General features: G+C 48.5%; 1 protein-coding gene across 5 annotated transcripts in view; it reads right to left on the reverse strand.

Annotated features, from left to right (window-relative positions):
* Kit (KIT proto-oncogene, receptor tyrosine kinase) overlaps window positions 1-7,857 on the reverse strand; it is a 78,274-nt gene extending 70,417 nt beyond the window's left edge. For 4 of the 5 annotated variants that reach the window (XM_048414890.3, XM_048414889.3, XM_048414888.3 and 1 more), the window contains exon 1: window positions 7,521-7,679. In XM_048414890.3, the coding sequence (XP_048270847.3) occupies window positions 7,521-7,587 (67 nt within the window). In that variant the 5' untranslated portion in view covers window positions 7,588-7,679. Of the gene's footprint in view, window positions 1-7,520; window positions 7,680-7,829 lie in introns of those variants that run through there. The other variant, XM_085691767.2, reaches the window with a different exon arrangement.
* Window positions 7,858-13,827: the final 5,970 nt, after the last annotated feature.

Below are 13,827 nucleotides of genomic sequence, written 5' to 3' on the forward strand. Positions count from 1 at the left end.
AGCCCTCTTCAAGATTTACTTCAGGTCCCTGAAATGCCTTTGGACCCACCATTCTACTCAAGAGCAATGCCTTCTCCGCCAACCCAATTGTAAGGCACATGACCAGACCGCCAACTAAACCTGACACATGACATTCCAGGGGGGGTCTCCCTAGCCCTGAACTCCCCGTGGAGAGCCAGGAATCCCACCTAACACACCATCATTCATTCTTACATGATGTTACTGACCAAAAAAAGCTGGTGAGCCCCACCGCGGCTCCTACCACCTTTCTCCAGATTCTGGGTTGATCTAATGTATGACTTTGAACCACGACTGGGAAATGACCCAAGGGAAAGGGCAGATGGGAAAGAAGGGTTGTGGGTAAGCCACAGAAGGAGCAACCCACCCTGAGTAACCAAGGGGAAAGGAAGGTGATACTGAGCATCCCGGCTGAGCTTTCTGTCCAGCCACAGGGCAGGGTATTCCACAGCACAGACCACCTCCCCACAGCATACCATCCTTAGGTGGGGATGGATCTCTCTAGACCTCAGGCTTCCTTAGGTCCCTTATCTTGACACTCCACGGCACAAGTTACTCTGTGGTTAGGTGACCTACCCCAACAGATCAATAACCTATTTTTAGGCTGTGGCTTCCTCACCGGCTGTTTTCCAGAGAGCCAAAAGCTGTGAGTCCACGCAACACATAGGAGAAATTCTCCACCCCACACCAACGGGGTGAGGAAACAAGCAAGGCCAGTTTATTTTCTCGTTTCCAAATTACGTAACGAGGATTGCAGACCATAAAAGGGACATCGAGCCAGCTGAGTTAGGCGGGATGGGACCATACCAAAACGACATTTGGCTTTCCTCCTATCTCCTGAGGAGATCCATTAGCCAGCTGTGGTGTCTTTTTCAGCCCACAATTAAAGAATTGTTTTTCCGAAAACAATCCCAGTCTCCTTCCAGGGCAATGCATGCCCACTGACAGCTTGTTACAGTCTTGTCACAGACTACAAATACTCTGAGAGTGACAGTCGCTAAACCTCCCTCACCTTATCGTCGCCAGGTTTAATAAATCCAATTTCTCTAAGCTGCCTTCAAAGTCCTTGTTTCCCAAAGTGCTCTGTCTGCATCTCCACCCAAAGCATCCATTTTATTCACCTTCCCACAGGACAGTTCCTTTCACGACATCTTTCTTTTCATCATATGACCGGTGCACACTTAACACGGAATTCTTTATAATCCCCCAAATCCTTTCATAATAGTGTTGAGCCAGAGTTTGAGACTATGGGGTTTCATTTTCTTTCTTACATGGACCTGGCCCGGAAAGGAAAAAAAAAAAAAAGAATTTCATTGATATCAAACTTTGTGTCTGTGAAATTGAGTTTCCGATAAATGTAACCCAGAGGTGATGAATGAACAAGCTGGTCACCATGCTCTTCCCCATAAAGAGCCCACTCCCGGCCTGTCCTGTGACCCCCACATCTACCATTACTCCCAGGCAGTTACACCAGCCGAACTCCAACTATCCTTCCCAAGGCTTGGTGGCTGGCAGGTAGTGTCAACTGGATGCCATCTTTACCCATCTCAGTCTCTTGGGCACTCTTCCTTGTTTCTAGAATATGTCTAACGCACAGGGCTTCCCATCCCTTTTGCCCAATACCACCCAAGAACCTAAATGAATTGTTCGTCTCTACAGCTCTCCATTAACACAGGGCTCTCATTCTGAGGTGAGGCAGCCTTACAAATAAAAGCTCCTCCAAAGCCGCCACGGAAGGATCATTCACAATTTCCAGAAGGTAGACACAATCCAAGTGCCCATCAGCTTGTGAATAGAGAAACAGCAGGCACAGTATACATATGATAGCATAAATACTAGTCAGCCTTAGGAGGAGGAAACCCTGTCAGGTGTGGTGATGGCATGTGCCATGTGCCACCAGCACCAGAGAGATGGAGGCAAGGTGGCCAGGAGTTAAGAAGCCAGTTTGGTCAACATGGAAAGACCTGTTTCAAAAATACAAACAATTAACATGAAATTCTGGCCTTACACAACACAGAAGACCACCCCCTGGGGGACATTATGGTAACTAAAACAAGCCAACCAGAAGGCAGACACTGTGGGGTTTACCAGTACCGGACACAGAACACAGTTCGGAGCCAGTGATAGCCAGGGGGATGGGTGGGGAGGAGCTCTCTAGTAGGTACCGGCTTTCAGTTTTGCAAGATGAACGATAAGGCTGGTTTCATAACAATGTGAATGTACTCAATACCCCTGAACTGTGCATTCCAAAGTGTTAACGTGGTCAATTTTAGGACATACAATTTTACTTTAAAAATAATAACTAAAAAGACTCTCCCTTCTTCTTGACTGCCTATAGTAAGACTATCCCAAGTTTGGGGGCAGGACAGGGCACTGTTTTCCAAGCTGTGCTTAACTGAACAGAAGGCAAAGCAGGTGGCCCTGGACTGGTGACCTTGTTCCCAGACAAGCTCACCTTGGCCTGGCCTTCAAGGCCTTCCTCACAATCTGGACCTAGCTCAACACTAAATAGACTCCCTTCCCCTCCCCATCCCCACATCCTGTTCCTTGGGCTAATCTAATCAGGAGACCCACATTTCTACCTTTATACCCTCTGTTTCCTTACCCTCAGCCATCTGACCAAAGATTGGGTGATCCTCAAGCAAGATCCGAACATCTTGTTCCACGTTTCTCTCGATTCTTCCAACTATTACAACTATAGATATTCTGCTCCCCTTCTGAGGGGTTCAGTCTTATCTCAAAGAAAGATCTCCTATGTGGAGATCCACAGTCCCCTGGTCAGTGCTAATAACACCCGCCCAACTAGACTTGAGGCACCTCTCTTTGAAACCGCTGCCCACCCACCACGCATCTGCACACACACACACACACACACACACACACACACACACACACACACACCGTGTTACTCTGAGCACGTCCCCCCCACCCAAGCTCCTATCTACTGTCCCGGTGAGGACACAGTGAGGGATTGATAAATAAGCTTCGTTAAACTGATCCAGACTTCTCTAGCCTTGCCTGTGTTCAAAGCGTGGTCCAGTGACTGGCAGAGCTGTTAAAGCAATGGTTTCCAGCCCGCTGTGGGTCGGAACCTAGCCAAGAGCAAGTTTACAAGATCCCTGCACTTCCGGGGAGATATTCCAGGAAAGCCCCTCCAGAAAATTCCTATGGTTCTATATTTGCACAGCCACTTTACGTAAGGAAAAGGGTTCCAGAGACCAGAGGAGGAGCTTATTCACCTGGATTCTCACTCCCTAAACTTTTATCCCAAACTCTGTATGCCCTTTGGTGGAAAGTCAAGGGACCAAGGTACGGTCAATTACAGAGCCAGGAAAAGCAGCACGCATCACCATGGGCAGATGTTTTTAAAGACCTAGTCATTCAATGAGTAAGCTTCATCTTAATAAAAAAAAAATGCAAAAAGGTAGAGCAACCAAAGCCATCTGGTTTGACGCCAGTTGCACAATTGCATTTTTCCCCATCAGAGACCTTAGCCGAGAGGGCTATAAAATCCCAGCCCTGCAGGGACCACCCACTTCCTGAGAGGGGCTCCATGCTAAGCACCTTCATAACCTCCTGTGATCAATCCCCAGCCTTTGTGCCTTGACCCCGCCGCCCCTCCCCCCACAGAGGGGAAGCATCTGGTATCTGATCACACAGTGGGTAAGTGGCAGATCGGGATGTCAATTCCAGCAAGGGAGCTCTGAACTCTGATGCCATCTGCCCTAAATAACTGAACGTAAACGCTACGTTCTGTCAAGGTGTGCATGGGAACACATGTCACGGCCAAAATGAAAGCTGATGCATAAGAGGGATGGGAAATGATCAGGTTGGGGCATTTTGTTGGAATCATCTTCCATGTTTTCTAGAAGCATCCAGTCAGCCAAACAAGCATGCCTATGAGCTGGCTACTGGCTTCAAACAACTCTTCATTTGTCGGAGACTGAAGTCCGAGATGAACCACACACCTCGCGATGGCAGCAATCCAAGTCAGGGGGCCAGGCTTGCTCCCAGGTCTCTCCTGCTCAGCAAGATCCATGCTGGATTTGTCCTCGATTCAAGCGTTTCCCTACCGCTGACTCCCTTCCAAGCTCTGCTCACCCCAGAACTGCAGCCGTGAAAATAGCGACTGGTACTGCTGAAGCTGCATATGAAATTTTGCATATTTGGATCCCTACAAATGTCTTTTAATCCCACTTTTGGAAAAGTTACCACACATGACTACAGCAGTTCCCACACTCCCGCCCGCCAACTCTTAAACCGAATTCATCCTGGAGAGATGAGACTGTGCCCCCCCCCCCACACACACACACTTCTAAGGGCTTACCCTAGATCCAGCTAAGACATCGTCTCTGGACACCCTGGCTGGTTTGCTCATTTCCTCGTGTCCTCTAATCAGCTGGAAGTAATGAGTCAAAGTCCTAGGAGTAACTTCTAAGGACTGTCAACAACCATGGCAAAATCCGTCACCAAAACAACTCCTGCAACCTCAGCTCACTCAAGGGAGTCCACGGAATACTTGGCACATTTCTGAGGAGAATTTCTTCTGGGAGTGCAGTAAATGGTCATTGTATTTCACTGTGCTGGGCCAGAGTAAATGACCGCTAAGAAGCCAGTTATCAGGGACAAATATATAACAGTATAATCATCTTTATTTGAGGGGGGCTGGGAATGGTTTTCAACTTCATTTTAGAGATAACTTATCTTCCTTTCTGAGGAACCCTAACTAGATGGGACCATCTAACCCCTCCTCCAACCCCTCATACAACAGACTCAAATGCCCCTGTCCAAGCTATACAGGGAATCCTCCTGGCAAATTAACTCACCTAAATTGAAAAGACTAACCAAAATGTTCTAAGACAGGTAGCTTGAAGCCCTCCCTCTTACCAAAATCAGCAGTCCTGTGTCCCCGAACCCTCAGAACAGGGCTGGGCTTATAGTAAACACTCATTAAATAATTTTGTATGTGTCTTACTTTACAGCAAATTCTGGCAAGCTGTTTAAATGGATACGCAGTGGGCATATGGAGCTGAGCTCAGGCTCCTTCACTGATTATTTTGGGTAAGTAACTTGTTCTCCAATAGGAAAATAGTAGAGGCTGAAGTGGCCCAAGCTCCTGGGCCCCCTAAATAGGGAAACAGCAGAGAAAGCCCTCAGCGCGGGGCCTGGCAGACATTTGCTGATTATAAAGTCCCACGGATGCACAAAGCACATTCATGATATGATATTTAAGGCACGTTAGAAAGCATGTTGCAAAGGCACGCTGTGCATGATTTAAAACGTCATAAGAAGAAAGAATGTGTGGATGGGTGGGGAAAGTGGAATTATCTGGGCTCTCTCTATTCCAGAATTATCCGATTATTTCCAGTAGGATCATAAGCCAGAATGCCAGGTGCATAAATGCCTAGGGTCTTGCACCTGCAGGAAAGGGGAAAGGTCTGATTCACTGTTTCAGGACCATCCTGTTGAGCTCCAAAAGCTGTGAATGCCCAGGAAGGAGGAGGGGTTACTACAGAGCAGGCACTTGCTAGCCCTCCAAATGGAGGGCACAACATAAACAAAAACACAAAAGGATTTCCTGCTAAGCCAGGAGAACAGTCACACACACACACACACACACACACACACACACACACCATCCCTTAGACCACGATCCTTCATGATGTAATATCTCCTAGCACCTTCAGGGAAACCGAAGCCCCCCACCCACTCCGAATTCAAATGACCCACCCAAGAGTGCAGAACCAAGGAGGCTGTAAGGTTTGGAAAGGGAGCCTGAAACTGGAGGGGCAGAGCAAGGGTTTGTTGCCAGAAAGTTACTGGTCAGAACACACTAATCAGAAGGAAGATGTAAATCATTGAGTCGTTTCAGCTTTTAAAGGGGAACTATCTTTCTGGTGTTCCACCTTGTCTAAAGCGGAGCAAGGTGGAACGTGTAAAGATCGCTGGGGGCGTTTTCGGCTAAGCGGTCAAATATGTCTAGGAATCCAGACACTCATTTGTGTTTCCTGGAGACCCCTCCTCTGGCACAGGGGTTCAGAGGCAAGGTCTCCCCCACAGGAAAGCCCTCCCGGGCCTTTCAAAAGCATCAGGGGAGTGGGATCTGGAAAATGCAACCAGCGGCAGGCTCCAAAACAGGTCACAGCGTTGCTGGCCGTTGGGCGCTTCATCCCAGCGCGCAGATTCTCCCTAACCTATAGCATCAGGGTAACCTCAAAAGGTTTCTGGGTTTTGTTTTGAAAACGACCTGGCAGAAACCAAGGATTCAGGGACTAGTCAGGCGACCCGCACAGGCAGTGCACCAGCGACACCTGGCAAAAAGGGGCAGGGCTAAGGAGCTCCAGGAGCCTGCAGATCCTCTTCCACCTTGAGACCCAAGTTCCCGTGCAGAGGTACCCTGGTTTTCCTAACAACTTGAAGAAACAAATGAGATTTGCACGAAGTTCACCCTTTCACCCCTCACCCCACCCCATGCGGCCAGAGGATGGTTTTATCACGTGGGAGGGGGTGTCTAGATCTCGGGATTCCCAAAGAAAACGGCCACCTGCGATTACAAGGCTCATACACTGAGACCAGGGGTTTCCAAAGCTGGGGCGGCCTGGCTCGTTCCTCATACTGTGCGCACAAGGTGGCAAGAACAGCTGCGTCCCCGCACGAGGACTCTTCTTCCCAGAAGCTGGCGGCCAACGTAGGCTGCAGCAGCTCCCCGGCGCGTGGCAGCAATGAACACCGTGCGGCTGCAGAGAGGGGCGAGCCTTTAGCACGAGATTTACAAAAGGAAAAAGTCTGCAACCTAGCGGCTGCTCGCCACACGCCTGGCTCAAGTTGTCCCTGTAGCCGCCACCTACAGGATCGCGGGGTCCCGCCCCAGAGCCGCACGCCGCGTGTTCCCCGTGCAAAAAAAAGGGGGGGGTTCACAAGCGAGCCCGAGATTCATTTCCGCGGGTGGCTCCGCGCACGACCAGAGTGACTGCGGCTGGGTCCCCAACCCAGTGCACAAAGAGCGCCCACGGTGGGAAGGCAGCGGTCTCAGTGTAAAGAGAACGGCTCTCCAACTTTGCCCGGCGCGCGTCCGGGGACCCGTGGGCTGATTCTCACGGGCACCGGTCACCCACACGCAACTTTTAACAAAAGGAAACCGTGACCGCGCCTCGCACTGAAAGAGGACTCTCTCGGTGCGAAGCCCGAGGCCGCCCGCCACTGCCACCCGGGCTCAACCGGCACAAAAGCATCGCCAAACTCGCCGGCAGCCCCGACTCCCGGAAGACTCTCGGCTCCAGGTCTCCACCGCCCGCCGCTGCCGGCTCCTGGCGCAGGTGAGCGAGGCGGCCAACAGAGTCCCGCAGCCGCCCGCCACCTTCGCACGGGCTGTAACGCACAGGCGGAGGAAAAGCCAACAGTCACCACTCTGAACGCACCCCGGCTGGTGGCACCCCTTCCGGACCCAGGATTGCACCCACGGGGTGGAGGGTGCAATCCTCTTGCCTGCCGCGCTCTCCCACCTGTCTGGCCACGGAGCAGGACAAACAGGACGCAGAGCAGATCCCAGGCGCCGCGAGCGCCTCTCATCGCGGTGGCTGCGCTAGACTCTGTGATCCTCTCTCGGCTACAGCTCTCGCCCAAGTGCACCGAGCGCGGCAAAGCCGAGCCCCCAGAGCCACTAGCGGCGCGCGACAGCCCCTCCTCCAGCGCCCTCCCCCAGCGCGCGGCCACGCCCCTCCCTCCTCCAGCCCGGGTCGCGCTCCCTCCCGCTGCCTGGTGCCCCGGACTCTCGGGATCTGCTGATCCCGGGTCACTGCGCCCTCGGAGACCTGGAGCACTCATAGCCCCTCCGTCCTGGATCCTCTTCCTCCCGGTACTCTCCCTCCACCAGTGGTCCACCAGCCCCAGGCCGCTCGCTGGTCACGCAGGTGCTGCCGGCGCTTTGTGAAGCCTGGCGCCACGCGCGCATTTGGCACCGGCCAGCCACCTGGCAGGTGCTCCCTAGACAATAAAGGACAACCGCAGGGGTCCCCCCTCCCCTCCGCCCCAACACGGTCCGGCGCGGAGAGGCTATACTCCGCCGGCAGTGGAAGTGTCTGGACTACCGGGCGAAAGGATTAGGAAATTGGGTCCCCTACATTGTTCTCCGTTCCTGCTAGTAAAGGGGCCACATTTATTTGTGGCGCCCCGCACCGCGATGAAAGGCTAAGCCCACGTTTAAGTAATTTTTCTTGCTCAGTTTCTCCACCTGCTGTGAAACCTGTAAGAACACAGCTGATTTCTATTGGCCAGCATGGACCTCCGCCCAACTAAGCTCCTGCTGAGACTTGTGGAAACTGGGCCAGTGGAGTGTGGAGAGGCTCCCCGCGAAGTAGTTAGCTTTGGAAACACTGGTTTTAAGGCCCATTTGCATTTGGGTGACTTTTCTCTCTCTCTTTTTTTTTTTAAATCTAACCCCCTACCCCAATCCCCATGCCACCCACAACCACCACCCCCACACCTCTCTTCTGTTCTGGCCATCCATAGAAGTGAAATAAAAAATAAAATAATTATCTAATTTTTAAAATTTGTATGAGTGTTTACCACGTGTGTGACTAGTGCCCAGGGAGGTCAGAAGAAGGCATCAGATGCCCTGAAACTGAAATTACAGATGTTGTGACTCACCTTGTGAGTGCTGGGAGCCCAATTGCTCTGAACTCTTTCTTTCTTAGCCAGTGACGTCTCTCTCCAGCTCCTAAAGTAATCCTGTTAACACAGCGTCTACTTAGGAGCATTTTGTGGTCACTGTGGCTATCTGTGGGTGGATGGTAACAATCGCCCTGTAGTGGGTTTTTATAGTTCTGTACCCCATTATCCAGGCTTACAATTAACTCTGTGAAGTAGGGAGGATAAATGATTATTACTTTAGTTCTTAAAGTGACCCAAGATTACACACCTAATAGTGGGGAGACTTGGAGTTTGAGGCCTCATTCTAAGACCTTCCTCTGGGAACTGTGTTTTCCCTGCATATTCTTTACTACTTTCTTAATTTTAATTAGTTTACTAATTTATTTAATTGAAGTTGTCACATGTGTATGTCAAGTCAGAGAACAACTTTCAAGAGTGTGTTCTCTCTTTTCTCTGTAGGTCCTGGAAGTCAAACTCAAGTTGTCTAGCTTGGTGACAAGTGCCCAGAGTGGTCTCACCGGCATTCTGGTAAATGGATAAAACACCCTTACAGAGCGCTTAAGAGAGAGAAATGGGGCAGACACACACCCACAAATGACAGATGATAGATAGATAGATAGATAGATAGATAGATAGATAGATAGATAGCTGATAGGTAATATGTAAACATTTTTTAAGAATGGAAAAAAGGGAGATAATCATCAAGAAAAACAATTTAAACACATGTGGCCTCTTTGAGTATCATCAAGAATGATATATCACTTCCCAGTTCTCTGACTTCATTTAATTTTGAAGCTGTCCTTTTGGATATTGGCAGGTCCTACGTTAGCTTAAGAAAATACTTTTTTAAAGCTATCCACTTAAAACTTGTCAGTACCAGAGGATGATCAAATGATCCAGGCATATAACTGCCACTCCTGAAACCATTTTATTTGTCCCTTCATTCAAAGCAGTTTTTGAAATGCCTATTGGACAGCAAGGAGGAGCTAGGCACATTATTAGTAGACGTGGCCTTATTATCACAATTCTTAGGGATCAAGGTGGGAGCCCATGCTCACGGTCCTAGTGGATGGTTCCAGTCATACATTTGCAGAGAGGCGTCCAGCTACACTTTATTCTTAGGATAGCAGAGGTAAGTGATACCACCCCAAAAGAGAAATCCTAAATTTCTGGGATCTTGATTTATTTCTAAAATCCATTTTGTGTTAAGAAAAAAAAAAGCCACTCGAGTTGAAATATCAACATTTTGCATGAGAGAGAAAAATGATGATTTTCTTCTTCAATCAGCTGACATTAGAGAGGATAACATCTTTGGGAGTGTGGTGGAAAGAAAGCATACTGCAATCTAATTCCACGCAAGAAATCGCTATCAGGGAAAAATAAAATCAGAATGGAGAATTACAGAATTTTCAATTGTCATTCGAATTTATCACTCAGCAAACATTATTGAATGCCCGGGACTTGCCTGTAGGCACCAAGACCTATGCACAAATTAATAACACAAAAATCCCTGCCTATAAGAATTCACAGTGCAACAGGGAAAACAGCCTCTCGAATAAGAAACAATAATATCTGAGAAGGGAGCTCATGTTGAGCCAGTACACTCCAACAAGGCCATATTGGCTGGTTGCTAGAATATTGAAATCTTACTGTACTGATTTTTTTTTAAGCCAGCCCCTAAACACATCCTAAGTGCCCCCCTATTCCAACCCACTCTGGAGACGCCTCACATCTCCTTAGATCCAGCAATTACAGGTTGAATGCTGAGCACAGCGGAAAGCCTCCAGTATCTGTGCTTTTAGGGTTGTTAGATATTTCCAGCAGCACCCCCTGCCTGCTTTGTACTGCACGAAGACACGTGTAAGGCGCTATTAGTGCAGGCCTGTGGGCATGAACTGTGTTATAGATGAGCACTGTCTAAGTGAACATTTCAAAGATGGGACTGTTTATTGCTCAGACAGTATCGATGGGTCAGTTCTATGCTATATTTTGTGACAGCCATAGACGCTATCATGATTGTGATATATATATATATATATATATATATATATATATATTTCACTGTCTGTCGTTTTTTTTTTTTTTTTGGTGAGGGACTATTGACTGCAGCTGGCGGGAAGGCATTTCACACTGACTTAAGCAAGCAAACAAAGAAAGGGAATTTATTGGTGCTTACAACCTGAAAGGCTCAGGAGTGCTTGCATTTTAGACTTTCTTGCATCCAAGGACTCAATGCTGTCAGGATTTGAAAGGTGGTGGTGAGTGTGTGTGTGTGTGTGTGTGTGTGTGTGTGTGTGTGTGTGTGTGTGTGCTGCTGGGCACACACACAGCTTCCTCCTGCCAATGGAGGCACAGCTTTTCTGCCCCATCATCCTCTTCTATAAAAGTAGTGACTGGGCGGCAGTGCTGGTACATGCCTGTAATACCAGCACTAGGGAGAGGTAGAGGCAGGCAGATCTCTGAGTTGGAGGTCAGCCTGGTCTACAGAGTGAACAGCCAGAGCTACATAGTGAGACCCTGTCTCAAATAAATAAACACAGAAGTAAAAATAAAAGTAGTGACTGAGTCTCACTGTCCAGTCTTAAGTCACCTGCTCATCCCTGAAGGCAGAGGGATAGAAGACAGAGCCTGGGCCCAGGCGTGGTGACCGCACTCAGGAGGCAGGACCAGATAGATTCCTGTCGAGTTTGAAGCCAGACTGGTCTACACAGCAAGTTTTCGGATAGCCAGTGCGATGCAGCAAAACCCTGTCTCAAAAAAAGAAAAAAAAAGAAAAAGAAAAAGAAATCAATGATTGGCTGGTTCTGTTTCATATGCCCATTCCCCAATGTAGCTGGGGTTGGCAGTCTACTTCACCCATATTCTATAGACTAAAATAGTAGAGGATATGTGCCCAAAGAAAACTGCAGGTCTTTCATCGGAAGGACAAATAAGATGTTTGAGCCCAGCGTGGTAGCTCATGCCTTTAATCCCAGAACACTGAAGACAGAGGCAGTCCACTCTGTCAGTTCGAGGCCAGTCTGGTCTACATAGGAGTTATAGTAAACAATGTTTACTCTAGAGCTCACAGAACCAAGACGTCTAAATAGACTTCACTATGTGTAGCTGAGCATAGCTTTGAACTAATCTGTCTGCCTCTGCCTCACAGGTGCTGGGATTGTAGACATGTGCCTTTTGCTGTTAATAAAAAGTTCTGATTCTAAACGTAGATGATTTAGGAAATACCAACAATCAGAAAGAACAAATCGAAAATAAATCAAGTTGTCAACATCAAACAGTTCATTTTAATGTCCCCCCCCCCCGAACATCTTCTGCAAACGTGTGGCTTTTCCTTTGTGTAATTTAAGATCTTACTGCATTTGTTAATTTTCAGTCCATGTTTCTTTGAAGTGATATGAATGTTGTTTCATATCACTTAGGACTCTATGAAACATAACCGAAAATGTCAGCACAATGTACAATTGTATGGTTGCATCACAATTCTAGACACTCAGTTATTTCTGTATTTTTTTAATACATTTGATTTCGTGTGTATGGGTGTTTTGCCTGTCTATGTCCGTGTGTTGCTTGTGTGCCTAGCGCAGAGGGAAGCCAGGGGAAGGCACTGGATCCTCTGGAACTGAAGTTACAGACCTGTGTGAACTGCTGTCTGTGCTGGGAATGGAACCCTCAGCCTTCTGAGGAACAGCCAGTGCTTTCGATCACTAAGCCATCTGTCTCTCCAGCCCTCATTTCTGCATTTTCCCTGGTGTTTTTAGCTGCTGTGAATTACTCTGCTGATGAGCATCCTGGTAAAGTTTGCCTGCCTCTGAGTATTTTCATAGGTGAATCCTAGAAGGGAAGAGGCTATGCTACCAGGAAGTTTGGGGGAACACCAGATGATACCAGGGGATCTGGGGTACCTTCTAGGGGTTCTTAGTTTCATTAATTTAAAAAAAAACACTTAAGAACAGACTCAGAGAGAAGCTTGAGGACACTTTTATTAGGGTTTAAAAGAACCCCCACCCCACCACCCCCTGGGGAGGCAAGTTGTAAATCCTGGCTGCTGTCACAGGGACAAGGATGAGAAAGGGAAAGAAAATAAAAGCCTTGCTGCTTGAGTTAAGTCAGTGTGGGACCAGGCACTTGGCAGCAAGGTAGGGAGTGGGGCTAGAGAGTGAAGCCCAAAGTGTTAGGGAAAGCGTTCTTAGAACAGAGGAAGAAATAAGAAAAGAAAAAAAAGCAATGCTTTTCCGGTAGACTTACGATGCTTCCAGTCCGTGACCCTGTACAGACAGCTAAGGAAAAGTACATTCTCTTACTAAAAGGATAATTACTCCATCTATCTCCTTAGCATGGCTCAAGGAGAACCCACTTTCCTAGGGGTGGTTCTGCCTTCTTGGGAATGATCCTACCTCACGTTTTGTGAGGATGGTCCCTGATGCAGTGTGTATGAACAACTTTGGCGTGCCAAATGTACAATTTTAGGCGTCAGGTGCATGGAAAGCAAAGTTAGTTGAAACGCAGATGCTGACCTCGTGAAACTGACAGGGGAAGAAGGAACCCGCGTGGGCGTGGCAAGAACTACGTTGATATGTCTTCTAATAGTTACCCACTGGATGATATTTGAAGCCAAAGGAGCACCTAAATCATGCGTGCTGTGACTTCAAGAGACCTCAAAGAGGCAGCCATTGGATCCTGTGGACTGGGAAGAGGTCAAGGGCAAAGAGCGGGAGAGACCTAGCGAGCAAACAGTGGGAAGCCCTCCTGCAAAGGGCTTGAGGCAAGAAACAGCTTGTGGGAGGTGAAGAACAGGAGGAAGAGCACAAGGAGGGAAAGAGGACCTATAGGTGAGGCCGTGGACCACACGGAGACAAGAGTCTTCATAAGTCAAAAAATAGGACCTTCATTCCCTGGAGGACACACAGTCGCTAAGGAACTCTTGTCACGGGAGTGAGGAAGCTCAGGGAAGGACGAGTTAAAAGATGACAACTCAGTTGGAAGGAAGTAGTGAGAAGCGTAATGCACCCAGCCAGACATGCAGGCCTGGGGCTCAGCACGGGAGCCCCAGAGAGAGGCAGTTGCAGCCTGGCTCTGGCTGAGCTCACTCCGTTGAGTGTATGACGAGGATGGCAAAAGGCAGATGTTGTCTCCTTAGGGAGTTACCCACATGGAAAGGAC

This window comes from Myodes glareolus, chromosome 8 (genome assembly GCF_982192425.1).
Source record: "Myodes glareolus chromosome 8, mMyoGla1.1, whole genome shotgun sequence".
In the NCBI taxonomy this organism is placed as follows: domain Eukaryota; kingdom Metazoa; phylum Chordata; class Mammalia; order Rodentia; family Cricetidae; genus Myodes; species Myodes glareolus.